General features: G+C 37.8%; 1 protein-coding gene across 1 annotated transcript in view; it reads left to right on the top strand.

The window, feature by feature from the left end:
- Positions 1–22,361, top strand: part of LOC137407861 (sacsin-like) — a 218,419-nt gene that overhangs the window by 103,951 nt on the left and 92,107 nt on the right. The window contains exons 34-52 of the mRNA XM_068094241.1: positions 1,791–1,826; positions 2,867–2,935; positions 3,419–3,619; positions 3,758–3,970; positions 4,325–4,507; positions 5,400–5,549; positions 7,674–7,756; positions 8,819–8,997; positions 10,345–10,575; positions 12,378–12,572; positions 12,917–13,074; positions 13,416–13,561; positions 14,128–14,234; positions 15,711–15,970; positions 16,895–17,086; positions 17,442–17,586; positions 17,949–18,186; positions 19,104–19,281; positions 21,718–21,908. Of these exons, the coding sequence (XP_067950342.1) occupies positions 1,791–1,826; positions 2,867–2,935; positions 3,419–3,619; positions 3,758–3,970; positions 4,325–4,507; positions 5,400–5,549; positions 7,674–7,756; positions 8,819–8,997; positions 10,345–10,575; positions 12,378–12,572; positions 12,917–13,074; positions 13,416–13,561; positions 14,128–14,234; positions 15,711–15,970; positions 16,895–17,086; positions 17,442–17,586; positions 17,949–18,186; positions 19,104–19,281; positions 21,718–21,908 (3,155 nt within the window). The remainder of the gene's footprint in view (positions 1–1,790; positions 1,827–2,866; positions 2,936–3,418; positions 3,620–3,757; positions 3,971–4,324; positions 4,508–5,399; positions 5,550–7,673; positions 7,757–8,818; positions 8,998–10,344; positions 10,576–12,377; positions 12,573–12,916; positions 13,075–13,415; positions 13,562–14,127; positions 14,235–15,710; positions 15,971–16,894; positions 17,087–17,441; positions 17,587–17,948; positions 18,187–19,103; positions 19,282–21,717; positions 21,909–22,361) is intronic.

The raw sequence follows: 22,361 nt of genomic DNA, 5'->3' as shown, positions 1-22,361 counted from the left end.
ATATGTATACAGTATTTTTTCAAGTTCTACTTTAATTATCTGTATAATCACGAAAATCTAAATTGGCTATTATGTCATCAACAACTAATTACATGTACCTGTTTTATGACTCGCGCGGGGTAGTTAATGAACTCACAGAAAAATGTTCGTTTTTAGATTAGCAATTCTCAAACAAAAGTTTAAAACTGCTTCGTTGTTTTAGGCTGATTTTATAGAGAAATCTTCGGACAACACAGTCAATTTCATAAAACACTTAAAGACCGTGGGTTATGTGGTCAACAAATAATAAAATCAGGTTACCAGACAATTGCTGAGAAAGTCCAAAAATGCGTTTATGGCAGTGGCCCCTAGAAAACGCATAAATGCGTTTATGGCAGCGTAAGGGTTATACAGTTTTGGTTGTGAAGTTGGTTGCTACCTATCTATTTTCTTTTTCTTGGGATTCGAGTGTGAAAGTCACAGCAGGAGGAACCTAGACGTCATCGATAGTCTAAAAAACAAATGGCAGCAAGTGATCAAATTGAATTGCCGATCTCACCCACACATTTCAACCTGTGGTTTACAAATACGAACTAGTCCCAAATTGAATTTTTTTCTTATTAGCAAACTGGACCTGAGGAATGTAATCTGCTTTTTCCACTGCATTTATTTTCACATCACTATATTTTCGCACTCATCAGAGCCGCGAAATTAAGTTGCATCGAAATTTTATTCTGTGTGCTACTCACGAAACTAAATACTAGCGAAATATAAGTGTCCTAGGGTAGACGATTAGACCAAGCGGAAACAAAACTGTAAACTAGCGAGCATTTATATTTGGTAAGGGCTCTTCGGTAAAACCCGAAGTGTTTGTCATAAACTAGTGCTACGAGATGTTTTATATTGAGCCTTTTATTGGCCTTTCAATTCATGTGAGAACATCACGCGTCAAAACGATGGCCAAACCGTTTGACTACATCAGAGAAATAAATTGATTCCAATCTATGGCAGTTTCATGATGGCGGTGATTAACTGTTCGTTTTTGCGCTTTCAAGTGCTTGTAATCACATTTCTACATATTTTGCACCTACAACACAGCAGAGTAAGACATGGTGAATCTTTTGATACCAAATAACTGTTGTGCGAATTTTATTACAAGTAAACCTTTAAGTAACAATGTCTTAATATTTCCTGTCAAACTTGTTGCGAAATGTTAAAAATCTGATTCCATTTGAGAGCCGAATATGTTTCATTTAGTCCAGATGAGCACTGAAAGTAAAATTAAATAACTCAGTTCAAAGCTCCGCATATAAATAAAACAATCAATATATATTATTTGTTGTGTGGAGCACCCCTGAGAAGTCCATGTGAAAACGGTAGGGGTGTATGTTTGCTTGTCTGCCTGTTTGTTTCTACATCTGTCCGCTCACTAGTGTTAGTGTATTTATTGCATGTCCTCCTATATATTGTTGAGCTCTCTCATCACCAGAATAACTGTGTCTTTGTCTATAAGTAGCTTGGATTAGTTCAGTATGCAATATTTTATTGCGCTAAAGTGATACCTTATACATATCTTAGCAGTTATTTGAAATTTTACTAACTCTTTGTTCGTGTAGACAGTCGCGTCAGTATTTTTCATAGAGTGATGGCTATTTTCTCCCAGAAATAACTCTACACTTTAAGGTCTTCAAATTTTCTAACAAATCAGGTTTTTCATTTTTTCTTAGAGTTATTTTATCCTGAACTTAGTTGTGGTTGCCACTATTTAGCTGGTAGCATATCTATGTAGTTGTAAATGTGTGTTCCTACAGGACCAGAAAGAGAGACGCAACTCAAGACTTGGATCGGTAATTTGTATACTCTAGTAATTGGTGTGACCTTAATTCGGGTGCATAGTGTACCGTAGTTCTTAGTCTAACTACTGCTTGCTTTGCTCAGGCTTCATCTCTTGGAGTTGTGCTTGCTGTTGCTTTCAACACAAGGAACAGTGGCGTCTTTCTGCACACCCGCCATGCATTAAATTGACACATTTTATATTATAGAAACTTATTTTATTTGCCCCTTTAAACTAGCTGCTGAATTATTTTACTGTCAAAGTTAGCGTTGAGGAAAAACCTATTTTAAGATATTTATACTGCATTTGAATTTATATTATTGCGTTAGTGACAAATCCAATTAGAATACTCGCTTTTAAGTAGCTATTCCAGTTTTATCTTTTTGCTGTCTTCTATGCTAGCTTGACAATAAATTATGGTTTACTTTATGAATTTGCTTCCTAATAAGCTATCAGGCCTTTTTTCTCGGAACAGTGTTACAAATGTGTTTTCAAATAATTAGCAAACATCTTCATGTTGAAAAAATATTGTGTAGGTCTGCAGTTTCGCATGAATCTTTTAGACTTTTTGATTCTATAAAAGCTTTTGGTAGTGCATTAATGTTGCTCGCTGCAACTATATCAGTTATATATCAGTTACCCTGACTGGTTTATCATGACTATTTCATAAACTGATTTACAGTATTTGCTCGATTAATCATGAGTGTTGGCTTGCTCGCTGTCGGGTTTTTTGTTGCCCTCATAAACCTTACAAACAGTTTTTATGGACAACAATTGTTTCTGGCAATTTAATTTCCAAACACAGAGAGGACATTCAAGGAGCTTCAAAACATGTTTAAAAATTGTCAGTTTTTCTATTTACAACTCTGTTGTTGTTTAAGTACATTTATGCTAAGATGTTTACTTTTTGTGACATCATGAAGTCTACAAATTTTTCATAAAGTTGAAAAAGAAATTAACCTCAAAAACAAACTGAACCAGTTAGAGTCATGTGCGTCAGCTGATCATGTGTGATTCGTAGTGTGATTTGTTCTTTTCTGCTGACTTTTACAGTCCACCAGAAACTCCCGACGGAGCAGCAGTGGAACAAAATCTTTACCAGAGTCCTCCATTCTTATAAAGGTCTGTAGACTCACAGAGTATTGTACAATGTCATTCATATGGATTATGATGAATAGTAGCATAAGTAATACATGTGGGGAAATGAATCTAAATATCGTAGTTGTAAACGCACACAGTTTCATACGAGCTGTACTACCATAACATATCTAGGGTACTACCATAACATATCTAGGGTACTATCATATCTAGGGTACTACCACTGTATATCCAGGGTGCTACCATAACTTATACAGGGTGCTATTATTGTGTATCCAGGGTACTAATATAGCATACCTCGGGTACTACCATAGTTTATTCAGGGTACTACCATAGCGTATCCAGGGTACTACCAAAGCATATCCTTGGGACTACCATAGTGCATTCAAGTTACCATCAAACAATGTATAACATACTCTTAAAGAATATTTATAGAATGCTACCAGAGAATATATAGATCACTACATGAGAATATGTAGAATGTACTAAATTAATCGTGTGTTGCAGATGAGGTACAAGCAGAGCAGAGAGGGATGTCATTTTCTCGGACTGTCCGACGGAGTGCTTGACCGATCTGTTCACTGGCTGGTCACTTCCTCAATGGGCGATGGGGACGCTTTAGAGATTGCTCTCAGATATGAAGGCTTAGCGCCAGTAGGAGGTGTGGCTGTCCCTCTTGACCAGAAGGGTGGGTTTTTATATTCACTCGTGTTTTAATGGTCTTGTTTGTAGCTGAGGAAGCTGATCAAAAATGTTATGTAGAACGAGATCTTCTTTTAGATATTCTTATATCTATTGATTCTTTATTGTTGTATTTTTATAGATATGAGACAAGATGTACTCCAGCCTCGAGTTATGAAAGAAACCGAGTCGGATGGCTATGCAGGCAAAGTTTTCTGCTACCTTCCACTGCCTATCAAAAGTGGTCTTCCTGTGCACATTAACGGCGCCTTTGCGGTCACTGCTAATCGTCGTCACTTGGTGGAGAAAGTGACAGACAACAAGACAAATCAACTGGTCGAGTGGAACCACGCCCTTATGAGCGACAGCATTATAAAGGTAGTCGTAGTGAACCACTTATGTTTGCCGATGACAGTACCAAAATAGTTTCATCTCTTTCACTGGTTAGTCGCGAGGCTCTCGTGCTCACTCTATACATTCCTACATTTTGCCAACTATTTTGTGCTGGACCCAATTGCCTCTCGCTGCTGGCAGTATGGTCAGCATTTATGTTCAGAGTATTTTGTAAATGCTTAAAATGGTTGCTTATAGAAAACTAATTCTTGCACTTGCATTCTAAATCTGTTTATGATATTTCAATCTTCAAATTAGTTTGAATAATTTCGATTTGTCTTATCGTATGTGGTCAGTTTGGTCATGATGAGACAATTCAGCATTGTTTTGCATTTGCAGTCTTATATGCTAATGTTGGAAGACATCAAATCACTAGTAGACGCTAATGCATACAGCTTCTACCTCCTATGGCCGAGGGTTGACAGCGTGTCATCTAGTTGTCTTCCTCTCCTTCAACAGTTCTACGCCGCAGTTAGCTCTCCTCTCACGGAGCAAAAACTATTTTCCGCTGGAAATAACTGGGTAAGGAGAGGTTTATAATTATCTATGAGCTCAAGGTGCGACAGCACCTTCTCTTCCCTTACTTCTCCATATCATGTATGCATGACGGATTGATCGGATCAATTGATCGGTTCAATCATAAATCATAAAGAATTGAAACAGGACCTTGCTAGCACCTTTAGAAACAGGACCTTGCTAGCACCTTTAGAAACAGGACCTTGCTAGCACCTTTAGAAACAGGACCTTGCTAGCACCTTTAGAAACAGGACCTTGCTAGCACCTTTAGAAACAGGACCTTGCTAGCACCTTTAGAAACAGGACCTTGCTAGCACCTTTAGAAACAGGACCTTGCTAGCACCTTTAGAAACAGGACCTTGCTAGCACCTTTAGAAACATGACCTTGCTAGCACCTTTAGAAACAGGACCTTGCTAGCACCTTTAGAAACATGACCTTGCTAGCACCTTTAGAAATCATTCCATAATATTGTGAATAGCAAAATTACAAAATGCTGGCAGTTTTAATTACGCTTCATAAACACTCTTGAGTGTCAAAACTGTCTATTCAACCAAAGAAACAGATGGAAATGTTTAAGATAAATGAAAAGTGGCCTTATTATATGCGAGTTTGTTAGTCGCTAATTCGCAGATTTTCATTTTTGTTGAGGGGTGTCGGTCTCGATTCACAAAATATGAGGGTTTTATGCTCCATTTTGGTCTACAGAAAATACGGAATGTAACCTTACACTTCATACTCTGCTGCACCTTACTATAGACTGCTGATATTTGTAATTTATATCTCAGGTTTTTGCTGCCATTGTCACACTCAGATCTTTGCCACTGCACCATGTAATCGAGGAAAGGCCACCTTACCATCAACTATATTTGTGTCATATACAATGTTCATTCGTACAAGGTAACACTGGCCAACACCGTGCTGCTGGACTCCGAGGTACGGTCATCATCCATAGCCGAACAGGCATTCGCTCTACTCAGAATGGTGATGGCATCTTCTAGCAATCTTGTACTGGACATACCAGCTGATATTCTGACATGCTTCAGCAAGGTTTGTGACATGTGCCAACATGTGCTTGTAAAACCTTGATGGTTACTAATTATTAGCTTCTCAATTGGTGTGGCTAATACTTGTAGTTTTTATTATATGATTCAGCAAGGTTTATGGCATGTGTCAACATGTGCTTGTAAAATCTTGATTGTTACTAATTACCCTACATTATGAATTTATTTGCGGAGTTAAATTTCGCGAAAATTGCCTTTTCATGCATATTCGCGGATTAATTTATTCGCGGCTGAACACTGTCACTCTCTATGAAGAGTTAACTCTATTGCAGCTAGCAATAGAGATAACCCTACGCATGCGCACACCGCGTGTTTCGGAGTGCACATACACCGAAACGCGATGTACACCGCAGCTTGCAACTACGAGTCGATCATGCTAAGCTATAAATTTTTTGCTGCGTTCAGAGGTTTTCACGAATGTTCATCGATTTGAAGGCCTTTGGTGAACCAAGAATTTGTGGTAAGTAATGAGTTTTTTCAAAACCATTTACTAAATTAGTTGAATTTTACTTTGGTTCTTCGGTAAAACGCAATATTTATTTTTTCCATCCCTACCGCTTCATTATTTGTTTTAGTGTGAGAGAGAGATTTTTCATCATACACGGAAGCACAATGGCTGCAAGGGTGGTAGATGTCATTCTTAGAAGATCACCAATCATTCAGGGAGGTCTTGAAATTGAGGTAGAAGTGACTGCAGCTGCTAACGAGAAGAATATATCTGTTTTAAAAAAGGAACAAAAACACCTTTACGAGCACAAATTTTTGGCCAACCGGCAGAACTTTGCAATAGTAAGCCACGAGGAGAGTTCCGATGATAACTTTCTTACCAGTGATGTAGTAGCGGGAGAATCGCCTTTAACATCTACCCAAAACAGTGACAGCGACAGAGCTGCTATTACCAAAATAACTAGTCAGAGAGCTCCATTACACGCTAGTATTCACTTATCAAGAGTACCAGTTTAATTTTATTGCTAGATAACCGCCATATGGACTAAACTGTTTATATTTACTCCATTCATCGTTTGTAAAATTTTATTTGTATTTGGAATATTTTGTTTGTACACTCAAGTTTGTAATAAATTATAATATATCTATACATGAAATAAAATATATAATATAATCATGTTTGCTGCAGTGATATCATGGAGTTGTTGTCGATGAACGGGTCTAGGTTGACTGGTTGCTTCTCTGCCAATATTCCTGCCGTGATGAATATTACTACTTGTCTCTAATTTTCATAGTCGGAGTAGGTTGCTTCATTCTCAATCTGCAGTAAACAAAAAAAAAGAAAACATATTAATAAGTGCAGAAGTGCAAAGACCAATAGCTGAAGTATTTAATAAAAGCGATGAGTTTTTAAACAAAAGAATTAACTAATGCAGTTAATTATGGAAAAACGTATCTGCACTGCAAATCAAATACATACCATAATGTCCAGATCAGAATCATGATCATCCTCAACTTCAGTATTAGAGGTTGATGGAGTTGATTTCAATGTAAAAAGACTAGGAGAGATTTTTTGCGATGACGAAGCCATGCCGAATAACTTGTGAAAACCTTGAATAATTTTGTAAAGTTTGATGCAATGGCAATAAAACTCGAAGCCCGGCGATGATTTTAAAGAGGTTTTGGAACTCGGCTACGTTTAGTACTTCTGCCTAACGGCTATTTTTGCGATGACGCCATTCTGCATATCTTGTGACAACCTTGAATAATTTTGTAAAGAACTGTGATGCATTGCCAATGGTGTTAGCTCAAAGCCCAGGCAATGAGTTTAAAAATGGTTTAGAACTCAACTACGTTTAGTATTTAGGCCTAGCGGCTAGTTTTTAGTTTGATGCAGTAGTTATTTTCCCTTGTGATTAAAAATAGGACTAATTATTCACGGAATTTAATAATTTGCGGAATTGACTGTTCGCGAAATCGTGAATTTTTATAACCGACGAATATTTTCATCCTGGAGGATATATGCTTTTTAATTGGCACTGCTAATAGTTTTTATTTGTGACTCTTATAGAAGACTTAACTTTAGCTGATAGTTCAAGTTTGCTTCTGATCAAATTCTGTGATTATTGGATGAAAGAATATTATCGGTTTCGATTTATTACAGGCCAATTGTCTTGAACCAGTCACTGAACAAACGCTCACAAGGGAAATGCTCTTCCAGAAGATTCTGTTTCCCAACCTCAACAAGTAAGGCTGCCACAATAACCTGTTGACCTATGCTGTACTGCTACATGAATTGTTCTTTTGATATCTATGGCTTTGTTAAAGCAAGTGGCTGGTAAAAGGAAAAGAAACTTCAACAAAGTAGGCTACAAGTTTGAAGCTCAACTCTATCACTACGGATTTTTTCCTTGTTCTGATGCATTTAATTCATGCCGAAAATCTTTGCTGGCTTTTACAGTACAAATACTCAATATTTTTTACTGTAAAAGCTCGAGTTTTTATTATAAAACTTTAATTTAGAGTTTTCTGAAATCAGCAGAACATTCTGCACGAGAATCAATGCATTTGCCAAACGAAAGCCACTTTTAGTATTTTATAGTTCAGTGAAACCAGCTCCAAAAGGTCTATCTAGGTAATCGTCTTGGCATGAGTTGCAGAGTTCGGTCTATCGTATAGGTAATTGTCTTGGAATGAGTTGCAGAGTTCGGTCTATCGTATAGGTAATAGTCTTGGCATGAGTTGCAGAGTTCGGTCTATCGTATAGGTAATAGACTTGGTTTTAGAGATGTTTTACAGGAGCTGAGTCTGAGTTTGAGCATTCCCAAACCAAGCTCCATTCCAGTCTCAGCTAAAGAGGTGATAGAGAGTTAAGTCATTCACTGGTGATTGAACATCACTTTATATTCAGTTTAATATCTTTTTATATTAAAAACAGCAAGTTTTGATTTTTTTAATGTAGAATCGCAGTTGTTATAACTATCCGTACAAATATTCCGGCATGTAAATAGGCGCAATTGTTAGATTTCGGTTTAGCTGATTGGAGGCTGCTAATCGAATCCTACGCAATGTAATATTTTCCCCAACCTTTAATTGTGGTTTCAAACAGACAAAAGGACACGACTCTTATGATAGCATAGGTTGCATTTGTTGCATATTATTCATTGAGTATGCTCACTAAATTATTTACTGAAAAAAAACAAAAAACTGTTTAATTGCTTCACCATCTGGTTAAAGTTGAGAATACTTTTAAAACTAGTTGACATATGATTGGTTTTTTATGACATGGTTATTTTTTCTTTGATTCAGAGTAGCAGAGGACATCCGGAACCTTATGCTTCTGCATGCCCTCGACAGCGGGGACAAGCTGTTATCAACATTAATGAGGTCACACGCTTGCATACCGGTAACACCCACTGGTAAAAAGCTCAGCTTCCCACAAGATCTGATAAATCCAACAAGTCAGCTCGCTGTTCTCTACTGCAAAGGTACCAGCCAACCTGACAATGCAGAGTTGACATCACCAGATAGTTTTAAAACAGTTGTTTTCAAATAACACATGACTCGTGTGATAACTTAGGTGTGATAACTCCAATTACATTAAATCAAGTTTTATTCTGAAGTCGAATGTCATAAAATTCCACGACATAAACTTTGTATATTTAGCCTTCTCCGGCACTGAAATTGTTGCCAAGTCATTCGCTATGTTCCCATAATACCGATGATGCAGATTTGGAGTTGTGCACACGTTGAGTTACTGTGTGATTAGTGTTTCAACGGATATTCGCATATTGTGTATTGACGTTGGTGCTTTGTTAAAAACAAGACATGATTTTTATGCCAAAGGCCGTAGCCGCACACTCGAAGCTGCTCAAATCGATATGAGAATGACAGAAATGTAGAAAATATTTATAATGAAATAGTTTGGACGGTATTTTCTTGTGCACCATTCGCAAGCTTTGTCTATCGTTCACAAGTGCCGTTTCCATATTTTGCAATTATGAAACATTCAGTAAAAATGTTGTGGTTAACAAAACTCACTTGCTTTGTGGGTTTTTGTTTTTTTAATTTTGCCGATGGCGCAAACCTGCGGATGAACCGCTGCAAGGGAACATAGTGATTGTTCATACGTACATACGTACATACGTACATACATTGTCTGGTCCATATGAGAGCAAAGCTACAAAACTGATTACATATCTACTGCAAATGCTTTTTGTCTCGAATCCTGTCGTTAGTATGTATGTGTTTGGTAGGCTGATACCAAAACTTTCATCGATGGAAGTTGGTCTTAGTTTATCATGGGAAGAGATGATCATTGGCTTAAAATTACCAAATCACTGAATTTGGCAAGAAAAAACCTGTGTGCGCGTGCGAAATTTGCTTGCATCTCGTATTGGTGATCAAATATTAGTTGTTTCATAACAAACATACGTGTTGCAGATTAATAACACTCTCCATGTCAAATATTTGCTTTTGATAGTCAAAAGCCATTACATAATCATAAGCTTGTTCTGTTTCCTTCAAGAATTTATTCATTTATCAGAGATAGGCACCTGTCATAATAGGTACCTGTCATAATAGGCACCTGTCATAATAGGCACCTGTCATAATACTTTTTTGTATAACAAATTTGACGGCATCCAGGATAGATGTCAAAAATGTAGGCTTTTTGCTGCAAGCTATTATTTGCTTCACTCTCGTCAAAGGCTCACAGAATAATGATTATCAAATGAGTCTGTAGGGCAGTGGCAGAGCATAGATAAGGTATATTTTATTGCGTTAGTGTGTAAAACCAACTCGCATGATCCGTGTTATGCAATATGCTCTCACAGACGACGGAAGGTTTCCACACGGAACCAAGGCTACATTCCTATCAGCACAAAGACTGGCAGCCTTGGAAAGTTTGGGTATGGTGGGTGTTGACCTACCTGACACGGAGCTGCTAGAGAGAGCTCAGTCTATTCCATCCCTCTATGTAACAAATAAGAAGGCAGCGCTAGCGAGGATTTGTGCTCTCTTACAGTACATGGAGAGCAGGCTGGTTACATCTCCTGAGAGATATAGTAAGTATGGCCATCTGGGAATAATCGGGTCATATCAATTCCTTTAACCTGTAAAGTCTGGTTGACCTGACAACTTCATATATGGCCTTATTCTACATTTGCCCTTTCACACCTTTATAGCACCTTTCACACCTTTATAGCACCTTTCACACGTTTATAGCACCTTTCACACCTTTATAGCACCTTTCACACCTTTATAGCACCTTTCACACCTTTATAGCACCTTTCACACTTTTATAGCACCTTTAACACCTTTATAGCACTTTTCACACCTTTATAGCACCTTTCACACCTTTATAGCACCTTTCACACCTTTATAGCAACTTTCACACCTTTATAGCACCTTTCACACCTTTATAGCACCTTTCACACCTTTATAGCACCTTTCACACCTTTATAGCACCTTTCACACCTTTATAGCACCTTTCACACCTTTATAGCACCTTTCACACCGTTATAGCACCTTTCACACTTTTGTAGCACCTTTTACACCTTTACAGCACATTTCACACCCTTATAGCACCTTTCACACCTTTATAGCACCTTTAGCATTCATTATATACTAGCGGTAAGCCTGCTGAAGCCTGGAATGTCTTTCATTGTCAATCAGATGGCCTGTAGCTTGCGTGTAGATTTTCAACACGAATTGCCTCACTGCTCTCACGACAACAATCTATGAACGTGTTGATTGTCGGGCAATTGTCCTTAACATATGCAAAAGTGCATTTTGGAGTTTCTAATCAGACTGGTGTTTAGCAGGCCAGTTTAAGGAACCAAACGGTATTTTAAAACCAAATATTTTGGTGATTTCACCGAAGGCACAGAGCATATGCATGTGAAGTTTGGATGAAATCAACACACGCACACACTCAATGACAATGTCCAGTCCTGTCCTACTAGGTTTCTCTTTAGGTCCAGTGTACTACTAGGTTTCTTTTTAGGTCTAGTCCTGTACTACTAGGTTTCTTTTTAGGTCCAGTCCTGTACGACTAGGTTTCTCTTTTGGTCCAGTCCTGTACGACTAGGTTTTTCTTTAGGTCCAGTCCTGCACTACTAGTTTTCTCTTCAGGTCCAGTCATGTACGACTAGGTTTCTCTTTTGGTCCAGTCCTGTACGACTAGGTTTTTCTTTAGGTCCAGTCCTGCGCTACTAGTTTTCTCTTCAGGTCCAGTCCTGTACTACTAGGTTTCTCTTTAGGTCCAGTCCTGTACTGCTAGGTTTATCTTCAGGTCCCGTCTTGTACTACTAGGTTTCTCTTTAGGCCCAGTCCAGTTAACAATTGAGCAGCCATACTATCAGTAAATCAAAAGGGGAACTCAGTCTTCAGCCAGTTGCTGAGCCGTAAAATTCAATACAAGCTTTTAATCATTTAACTTTTCGTAGTATTTATGTTAGTATTTATGTAAAGATTTTAAACTCATGTCACCAGTTCACTGCTGTTGTTTAGGTAATCCTTACTGTTATTATTATTATTATCGCTAATGACTGGTGTATTTTAAATCTATCTATTATATTATAATAATCTGATCATGTAATTTTGAAATTGTCGCACTGCAGAAATGATGTGGGTGGTAATTAAAGTGTGTCATAAATGATTGCTTTTTACAGGTCTTGATCTCGCAACATTTTTATTATCGTTCACTTTCTCTGACATCAGCAGTGTGATGCAATCTGTCACCTAATAGGGGAGTATGTCTGGCAGATAGTTTGTTCACCTTCCTAATTCATCCAGCTGAGTGAAGACTTCTGTCAATCTCGCAGTCTAAACTGCTCGTAATGTTCCTTTGTTTATTGTACGCTAGGTGATATTCAATCAGAGCTGAGGAAAGTTCTCTTTTTACCTACACGAAAGAAGCCATCAGACACAACTTTACCTTGGGCTGCAGAAAGACATGACTCTGAGCTTTTGTCTCCAGAGGTGCTTTATCCTAGCAAGACCTACAGTCTACTCTGTTTTGTGCATCCAGTCCTGGACAGCTCACAGCTCGGGCTCACTCGTAAGTAGTAATAGCGATCACGCAGTCGTCTTTGATCCTCAGGGTCTTGTTGTTACGCTATCTTTCCTTTGCCATCAGTATAATATGACTGTAGATTGAATTCAGTAACAGCACACAACATAAAGTACTCTAATTTGACAAACCTTTGACTTGCGACTAAACAAACGTGCCAAACAGTAGGTGCAAGACAATGGCTGACTGTAATCTGAGACTAGAGATAGTAAGACCTCTCAAACTATCACTAAGCTCACCTTTTCTCAGGTTGCTTATTAATAGGAAATCAGTTAGCAGTTTTTCTTTGCCTTCTTCATGCAATGTTTGATGATGGTTTGGGTATATTACAGTGTCAGATAGGCTGTCTATGTATCTTGGAATCAGCAAGCCAGTCACTGCAGAGGATGTGCTGGAACAGTTAAGTGTTATACAGACCAATCAAGAGAAGGCCATTTCATCCTATAAACTCACTCAGAAAGTCTGCCATGATATCTACCAGTATCTTCAGGTACTAATGTCATTATTCTTTAGATGTCATTGCTGATTGTTCGCTTGACAGGCTCTAACAGTTGGCGTCAAAAGGTATCATCAAGATTGGCAGGGCACTCGCTATATACTTTTACCTTTAGCTATGCATGCGATTCCAGCCTTCATCAAACTTGTTTCATCAAAATATATGTATATTTACCAGTTCAAATCCTGTACAGTGCAATCTTTTTCCGACCTCTAACTGTGACATCGGAAAGATGGAAGGACAAGCATGGCTCTTCTTATTGTTCAGATCTTTACATATTCTCTTACAATGATTTTATGGTAATTAATGTTGAATCATACATATTATTATTTTAGGAGAAGAAACTTTCTGCTGAGGTGTTGTCCTCCCTTGGTAGTTTCATCCTCATTGGAGATAGCCTTGTCTCTCCACAACATGTTATGCTTAAGGGGGCCCGCGATTGCGCCCCTTATCTGTTTGAGCTTCCTTACGACCTGCACAAGTATGTATAGATCGTTTGCTACCTATTGTTTATTGCTTTTTGTGTTATATGTCACGTCACATTCACTAGGTTTCCCTGAATCGACATTACTCTGAAGATATGATTAGCTAAAACAAGACAGATAGAAAATGAGTCACTATGTCTATGGTTCACTATGTTTATGAATGAATAGTAAACAGAATAAGTATTTTGACTGAGGAATGTCATAGACTGTCTATTAATTGCACTCAATGAACTCTTATTAACTGAAGGTATGAAAACGACATCATTCTGGGCATCTTGAAATTTTCTATGTCATTAATATTGCCATTTGAATAGGTTAAGCTCTATGGCATGTCAATTGCATCAAAATTGTCACGCCATTTATTATTGGTTGTGCTTTGCTTTTACATCAGCCATTAACGGTGTTTAAAATTCATCTCATTGGTCAATGGTTGATTCCAGGTCCAGTCAAATGTTGTAGCATTGTCTTGAGAAAAACCTGTAATTGTTACTATTTGTGTTTCATTTTTTTGTTCCAATGTGGTTAGCTCAAAAAATTATAACGGCAATTTGGTTTGTTACAGATTTGAGCATGTTTTTAAACAAGCAGGAATGAGGGACAAATTTGAGATCTCAGACTATGTCAAGGCCATTGCACTTATGAACAAGCATTTTGAAGGTCAAGAGCTTGGTAAGTTTTAACACTGGGTTTTTAAAAAACTAAAACTTGCATGATCCATTGCATTGAAAGCATTGTGTGGTTATTTTTAAACAATTTCAAAATGGATGGGAGTTGTCATTCCTTGAAATTGTATTTATTAAAGTCTGCTTAGTCTTGGTTTAATCTTTATACAAATCTTGTGTCTCTATCAACAACGGTTTACGCTAGTGTTCGAGTTTTACTAGTATTGGATAGACGGTAGGGTTTGACACGAGTCTTTCTTGTCCAACTTGTTTAGATTCGTCCCCTTCTGTTCGAGTTTTACTAGTATCGGGTAGACGGTAGTGCTTGGCATGAGTCGTTCTTGGCCGACGGGTTTTTTGGGTATCGGGTTTGTTGATACGGGTTTTATGTCTAAAATTTCCAAACACTAGACATATTCAAAAATTTACAATGCAATTATAATTCTATGCAATTTATTTATTGTATTTTACTGTTTTCTAATGACCCATATTCGTGCTCGCAGCCTTAACCCTTGGAAGTTTGAACCCCAACTGTCGCTTTTCAGACATTGCGTAGAGTGTGTCAGAATCTCTATCGGGCGGAATTCCAGCATTCACATGGCTTTGTTTACAAAAGCCGTTTTTAAGTATTAACGTAAACGGATCAAATTAACTTTTGCACGATATATTAGACCAGGAATTTCACTTCCATTTGTAACAGTTTTCAAATATCTTTACCTACTTGTTTCGATTTAACAACAAATTTTATGTGAACAATATCGCGAAAAAATTGACACGACTCGTTTGTTGGTAGATCATGAATGATTGTGATGCAAATAAGGAACTTTATAATGCTAATTATAATTTTCCAGTATATTTTGAGTCATAAAATAGTGTGCTCAATGGATATGATGCTATTGTAAATGTTTTTACGAGTTTTTTAAAATCGTACAAACTTTTATAGTTTTAGCCTAAATAATGGTAAAGTAAGTACTGTTTTTTTTTGTTTGATGACAATTGCTGTGGGTTGCCCGACTTTTTTACTGTTTTTCCAAATATCATTGTATAATGAGCACGTTCAGATATATATAAAAAAATGTTTAAAACTTCGGGTTGTTGGACAGATTGCCCAGGGTTATTGACACGCAATGACCAAACCAGGGATTAACAGGCGGGTTATTAAACACTGTTTAGAGCGTAGGGCGCAATAGACTGAATTTTTGGCGACTCTAATCGACGGATCCGAGTAACAAAACCCAAACTCGCAAGTCAAAACCCGAACCCGCAAGATCGAAATGCTCAAAATCTCTATTACCCTGATACTCAAGAGAAGATAAATCCGCGAGTCCAACGACACCCAGCATTAGTTTACGCCATGATTGCTGCTCAAAGACTAAAAATATTTCACATTTTGATGCGCTGGTATGCAAGGTTATTCTATTTTATTATATTTTACTATTTACGTATTTGTAAGACAATGTTTCAAATACTCTACTCATTTTAGATAACAGGCATCTACAGACCTTACTCAACCTGGCCGGACTGCTTCATCAGGCTATGGACAAACAGCAGGTGACTATCGTGGATGTGGTGAGGCAGCATGGACATGTTTATCTTGTCAACGCTGCTGACAGACTTGTGAAGGCTGCATCACTCTGCTTCAATGACTGTAGTTGGCTTCCAGATGATAACAACATGGAGTTCGCTCACAGCCTTATACCATACCAGATAGCCAAGAGTTTGGGTGTTAACACTAAGCGACAGGTGAGGTGACAAGAGAGCACAGGTGATGCCAGCCTAGACTGTTATCACAAATTCGGAAGAGCTTCATGTGTGATAACGCTAGTGTGTTGGGGAGTTCGTGCATCAGGCATTTAACTGGTCTTAAGGCGGTGCGGGGGAATTGCAAGTTCCACCATATTTGATCCATTTATTTTCTGCCATCCATTTTTGTTAGATTGAAGTATGTGTAAATGACCAATAGCGGGTTACTTTGGTTTTTTCAGTGGCTCTATATTTCTCATTTGCTAATGTAAAATCAATTCAACTTGATTATACATAAGTATTATTCAAAATAGATATACCGATCAGTAAAATTTATTAGGAAGACTTCCCGTTCTGATTCAAATACTTTATTATCATAAGTAATTCTATATTTAATTTTATTGGTCCATGCGTCGGAGAAACAAGTCATTCATATAAACTAGAGGTGAATCTCATTCCTCCATTTTTTTCAAAAACTTTATAACTTGTGGTTTGTTCACTTTTGGTGTTAACCAATAGAGTTCAATTTATAGCAGTCTAAGATGATAAAGTTTTAGTGCCAGGTGTGAGCTTTTTCATTTAGAAATGATTTGTTAACTTACCGATATGGCTCATTGAGGTCACTCGGTTGGCACTGATACCCGAGCAATGTAAGCACAGTCTTGGTTTGCTAACATTGTTAACCAATAGAATTTACTATGTTATAGCTAACATTGTTAACCAATAGAATTTACTATGTTATAGCTAACATTGTTAACCAATAGAATTTACTATGTTATAGCTAACTCACAATTCAGTGCAAAAGATTCTAGTAGCAAACATCTTGTAGCATTTTGACTGTAATCATAGTCATGTTATAATTAGATGTACTGCTTTAGACTTAGAGAATAACTAGTGAAAAACGAAATGAACTTCCTTTGGCAGGAGGCAATAAAGAAACACTCGCAAGGAATTCCTTTTGGGCAGAAGGAGAAGCTGACAAAAAGGCTGAAGAGGATCATGTCGAGCTATCCTTGTGGCAAGGAGATCTTCAAGGAGCTCGTACAGAATGCTGATGACGCTGGTGCTACGAAGATACACTTTGTAAAGGATTGCAGGCAGCATCCTACTGAAAAGGTAGCGATGGGCTCTTCAACATTATTGGACAAGACCTGTCTAGAGATGTGGTACACATGCTTTCCGCTATCTTTAATGTTGGCATTGTGAGATGAGCGCACATTGTTTTTTTGGATCAGGTATTTTTAGGGGAGAGTTATTTCTACTTATCTGCTCCTAGTTTTAGTAGTATGAAAAACATGGAGAAGCATTTGTTCTCTGGCATTGCGTTGTTACTGTTGCTACTTTTTAGACAAGTGGATTATGCTAGGATGGATGTAGTTTAGTTGTTCCTAGTTTCATTACCTGTCACGTGTAAGCATTAAACATAGAATCACACAGTTGCGTTAGCACATCGCCTTTCATCTGTTTACAGGTTTTTGAAGAATGCTGGAAGCCTCTGCAAGGCCCAGCGTTGTGTGTTTTTAACAACCGACCCTTCAGCAAGTCAGATTTACAAGGCATTCAAAATCTTGGTGAGGGTAGCAAAGGTCGCGACCCCAACAGAACTGGACAGTATGGTCAGTATCACCCCTTATTAGCTTCCACGGCGCTGTTTCAAGCTTGTTTACAGTAATGATGTAGATTGTAGAGTGAAATTTTACAAGCTGAGTAAAGGGTAGAGCCTTTTTCATAATAGCGGAAACATACACGTATGAAATGGTGATCTACTGCTACCTGGAGCACAACTCTACCTAGAACATGAATATAGCAAGTGGAGTCTTTTTTTCGTACAGTACAGTTTGTCATAGTTCATAGTCATGACCACCAGAGGACAGTTTGTCATAGTTCATAGTCATGACCACGAGAGAATATTTTGCGTTTTTGATTAGTCGATCTGTCCATCTGTAGCATTGTTGTTACTTGTTTGTTATCTTTGCAGGAGTTGGCTTCAATTCAGTTTACCATCTCACTGACTGTCCATCATTCCTAACTAGTGGTCCAGAGGTCGGGGAGGTGCTCTGCGCCTTTGACCCACACTGCAGGTTTGTCCCAGGGGCTACACCTAGTGAGCCAGGTAGGATGTTCAATGATCTCAACAGCATGAAGAATGTCTTCACTGATGTCTTCAACTGCTATTTGCCAGATCACTTCTCTTTGGATGGTGCAACTATGTTCAGGTTGGCGGAGATATCACTGTTTACTTGGAAATACCTTTCTCTTTTTTACATAATGGTTGTTATTTGCTCCTAGTTTTTATTAGACCTCATCCTCTTGTCGCAGGAGCAGACGATTACCTGGCTCATTGCATATTTATTAGACCTCATCTGCTTGTCGCAGGAGCAGCTCCATTACCTGGCTCATTGCATATTTATTTTGTCAATAAAGATTTTGTGTAAAAAAGAATTAGATATCGAAGTGAAGGTGTTTAAACATTTTTAACAGTTTAAATGTGCTTCAAGTTTTCAAGATAGCGCTATTGGCAGGTGAAGTTGCAATGCCGGTGATTTTAGCACTGCTGATTAGGCAATAGGGAATCAACAAAAGAGCCTGTGATCTACAATAAATTGTAATTTCTAAGTATTTGTCTAGTTGTGGTACCAAGTCTTTTAGTCATTAGTAGAGTAACCATTGCTCCGGAGATACCGCTATGCGTTTGGCTTCCATAAAACATGTCTAGGTCCTCTAGTTTATCAGTTATGATATAAATAGTTTTATTGACTACCATTGTACAACTGCTGAGTACTAACCAACTCGGCCATCGTTTGTGCTCTTAGTAATATTTTGTAAATTAAATTGAGTTCAGCATTACTTTACCGCTAGGGCAATGTGTTTTTAATATATAAAACAACCAGAAGTTCCTTTGGCCATAATCGAAAAACTTCTTTTGAGTTCATTTGATTGGTGGCTTATTTGTTATTTATAAACAAAAAATAGTGCAGTAGACCCTAGAGATTGGGACTGTGTTATTGGCTGGCTGTTTGGTACTTGCACTGTGGCATTGGCTGTAGTTGATACTCAGTTTTTCTTTCTAGGTAAGCTCTATTTTTTCAAGTAAAAATATGATCTACATAAAGTGCTTTCTGATTGTTTGTAGATTTCCTCTGAGAACGCATGATATGGCTGCCAAATCCAAGATATCCAGTGCAGCTGTTAACCTAGATACTGTCGGTGAACTCATGAAGAAGTTCAAGCAAGAGATGTTTGATGTGCTGCTATTTGTCAACAACCTGGAGGAGATTACTGTATCAGACATTCCTCGCACACACAATGGGGTGAGTCGCTGCCGGCAGCGCTTGCTGATTATTGATGTCAGAAGAGAGAAAACATGTTCTTGTCACTATTGGAAGAATTTTTCCTTTAGTTTGTAAATAGTTGCTTATAATCTCAAAAACAGAAGCTGTTTTACAAGATATGTTTATATGAAAAGAAAACCTTTACTAGTAAAAGTGTTGAAAATTTTTTAAAATTTTGTTTCTGGCTGTTAATAAATACTTCCCTTTCACTTCAATTGGCTTTACATGCTGTTAAGTACAATAATACACACCCTGTTCAAGTTATTTACTTGCCTTTCAGGAGCCTTAGCTTTTTCGAATAAATGTCGGGGTGAAGGGGAGGGCAGAATTGTATCATAGACATAGCAGTGTGTGTTTCTCAACAAAGGGCGGAGCTGGCAGATTTGTTTAAGCTTTACTGCAGGTTAATTGAAGCTGTTGAAAAATTGCGATAGAATTGTTTTTACGCGAGTTGTCATTGACTGGTGATTTGGTTACTTTTGGGGTGATTCGATAGAGTTAAATATCTATCAGTCTATGATGATAGTTTTAGTTTTACGAGTCCGCTTTTTTTGTTAATAAAATAGTAAACTTGCCAAAATGATCATATGATGGCACCGATAAATGAATGAAGTTTTGCTGCTGTGAAAACCAATTGGCATCAGCTATTGGCTGCTGTGAGTAAAAGGTTTTTTTCATGTTGCAACTAAACAAAAATTACTAAAGGATATCACAAGCAAAGTAAGAATATTCTCCAGACAGGAGAACGAGTGTCACTCACTACAAATTGCTTTACTTTCGGAGCAAGAAGTTTGGCATAAAACACATTCACCGTCTAGCTCTCTGCATAGATTATCTGTGGAAGACCTAGTCAACTACTCATAACTACAAAAGAATAGATGTTCAAAGGTTTATTGACATGGTGAGTGAGAGATGACTGAATTTTGATCAAACCATTTCTGACTACAAAAACACTTGTAGAGTATAACCGCCGAACTAAGTTTGTTGAAGTACTCAAGCAAGACAAACATAGGTCACTAAGTTTGTCGAAGTACTCAAGCAAGACAACCATAGGTCACTAAGTTTGTTGAAGCACTCAAGCAAGACAAACATAGGTCACTAAGTTTGTTGAAGCACTCAAGCAAGACAAACATAGGTCACTAAGTTTGTTGAAGCACTCAAGCAAGACAACCATAGGTCACTAAGTTTGTTGAAGCACTCAAGCAAAACAAACATAGGTCACTAAGTTTGTTGAAGTACTCAAGCAAGACAAACATAGGTCACTAAGTTTGTTGAAGCACTCAAGCAAGACAAACATAGGTCACTAAGTTTGTTGAAGCACTCAAGCAAGACAAACATAGGTCACTAAGTTTGTTGAAGTACTCAAGCAAGACAAACATAGGTCACTAAGTTTGTTGAAGCACTCAAGCAAGACAACCATAGGTCACTAAGTTTGTCGAAGCACTCAAGCAAGACAACCATAGGTCACTAAGTTTGTTGAAGCACTCAAGCAAGACAAACATAGGTCACTAAGTTTGTTGAAGCACTCAAGCAAGACAAACATAGGTCACTAAGTTTGTTGAAGTACTCAAGCAAGACAAACATAGGTCACTAAGTTTGTTGAAGCACTCAAGCAAAACAAACATAGGTCACTAAGTTTGTTGAAGTACTCAAGCAAGACAAACATAGGTCACTAAGTTTGTCGAAGTACTCAAGCAAGACAACCATAGGTCACTAAGTTTGTTGAAGTACTCAAGCAAGACAAACATAGGTCACTAAGTTTTTTGAAGCACTCAAGCAAGGCAAACATTGGTCACTACGTTGGTTGAAGCACTTAAGCAAGACAAACATAGGTTATTAAGTTGTGCTGTATGACAATTCTGATTATTGTAAAATTAAACAAGAATACAGGTAATGTTTTTGTAATGTATTTTTTACACAACTTCCAATATATAAAATAAGTAAATCTGTTGCTATTATTCACAGTTGCAACACCCTTTTTCTTGAAGAATGGTTCAAATCAACGAGCAAAAGAATCGTTGGTTTACCTTTCTAAAAGGCAGGCACGTTGAAATAGATTGATGACTGGAAAATTAAATATATGGTCTCAGGATTGTGCCGATAAATGAGAAATGTTTCAATTCCATGAAAGCCCATCAGCGTCAGCTATTGGCTGTTTGTGAGCAATGATTCCTTCAACTCAACACCTGATGCACTAATGACAGTCAACACAACTGTTTACAGGTTTACTCAACAGATTTTACCAGCAGTTGATTTATGTGCTACTACCTGTCAGTCCTAGTCAGTACTTGACTAGTACTAGTCAGTACTTGACTAGTAGCTGTCATAGCTGCCAGATGCTGCTGTAGTTCCTCTAACAGGACCATTACTAATGTTCTAACAATCTCATTTCTTAGTTTCTTCTGGTGATTTCAGCCCAGCAGCTCTTACACTGTCAAGGCAAAAGTGACACAGCGCTACGCAAAGCTGAGAAGAGAGTTTACCTCCCACATCAAAGAGACATTGATCAAACTCAGCAACAAAGAGATAACCCTCAGGGACATTCCTGTGAAAGAAATATCTTATAAGATGTCAATTGAGGATAGCCTTGGCTACAAGGAAACATGGTATGATAATGTGTGAACATGTGATAAAGTGTGTCGATAGTGTGGATCAACTGTTTAGTTGAATATACGCAAGTTTAAGACGGCAAAAATGGCTGGCATTAAGTACACTTTTGTGTCGAAATTTAATGAAGTTGTACTATTTCAGCGGGGGCTAACATAACATAAGCGCGTTCACATGGAACATCTTCACAACTATATCATGTATTGTAAGATATTCTGGGATTACATAAATAGCATTATTACATGGCAACAAATTACATTACAAGGAAATGTTATGCAGTCGCAAGTTGTAACATTGTGCTTACTTTACCTTTTGTTAGTGAAAAATATCTCACTGTCGCACGAAACAGAGACTGGAGTTTTGTTTGTTTTTCAGATCATATAGTGTTTGCATCATCATCTTTTAGCGTCAAATGCGTTTCCTGTTTTACATAGTGCGATGTGTTCCCCAAG

The sequence above is a fragment of the Watersipora subatra genome, chromosome 11, assembly GCF_963576615.1.
Source record: "Watersipora subatra chromosome 11, tzWatSuba1.1, whole genome shotgun sequence".
Taxonomy (NCBI): domain Eukaryota; kingdom Metazoa; phylum Bryozoa; class Gymnolaemata; order Cheilostomatida; family Watersiporidae; genus Watersipora; species Watersipora subatra.
The sequence above is the reverse complement of the archived record's forward strand: the minus strand, read 5'-3'. Positions and strand labels throughout refer to the sequence as shown.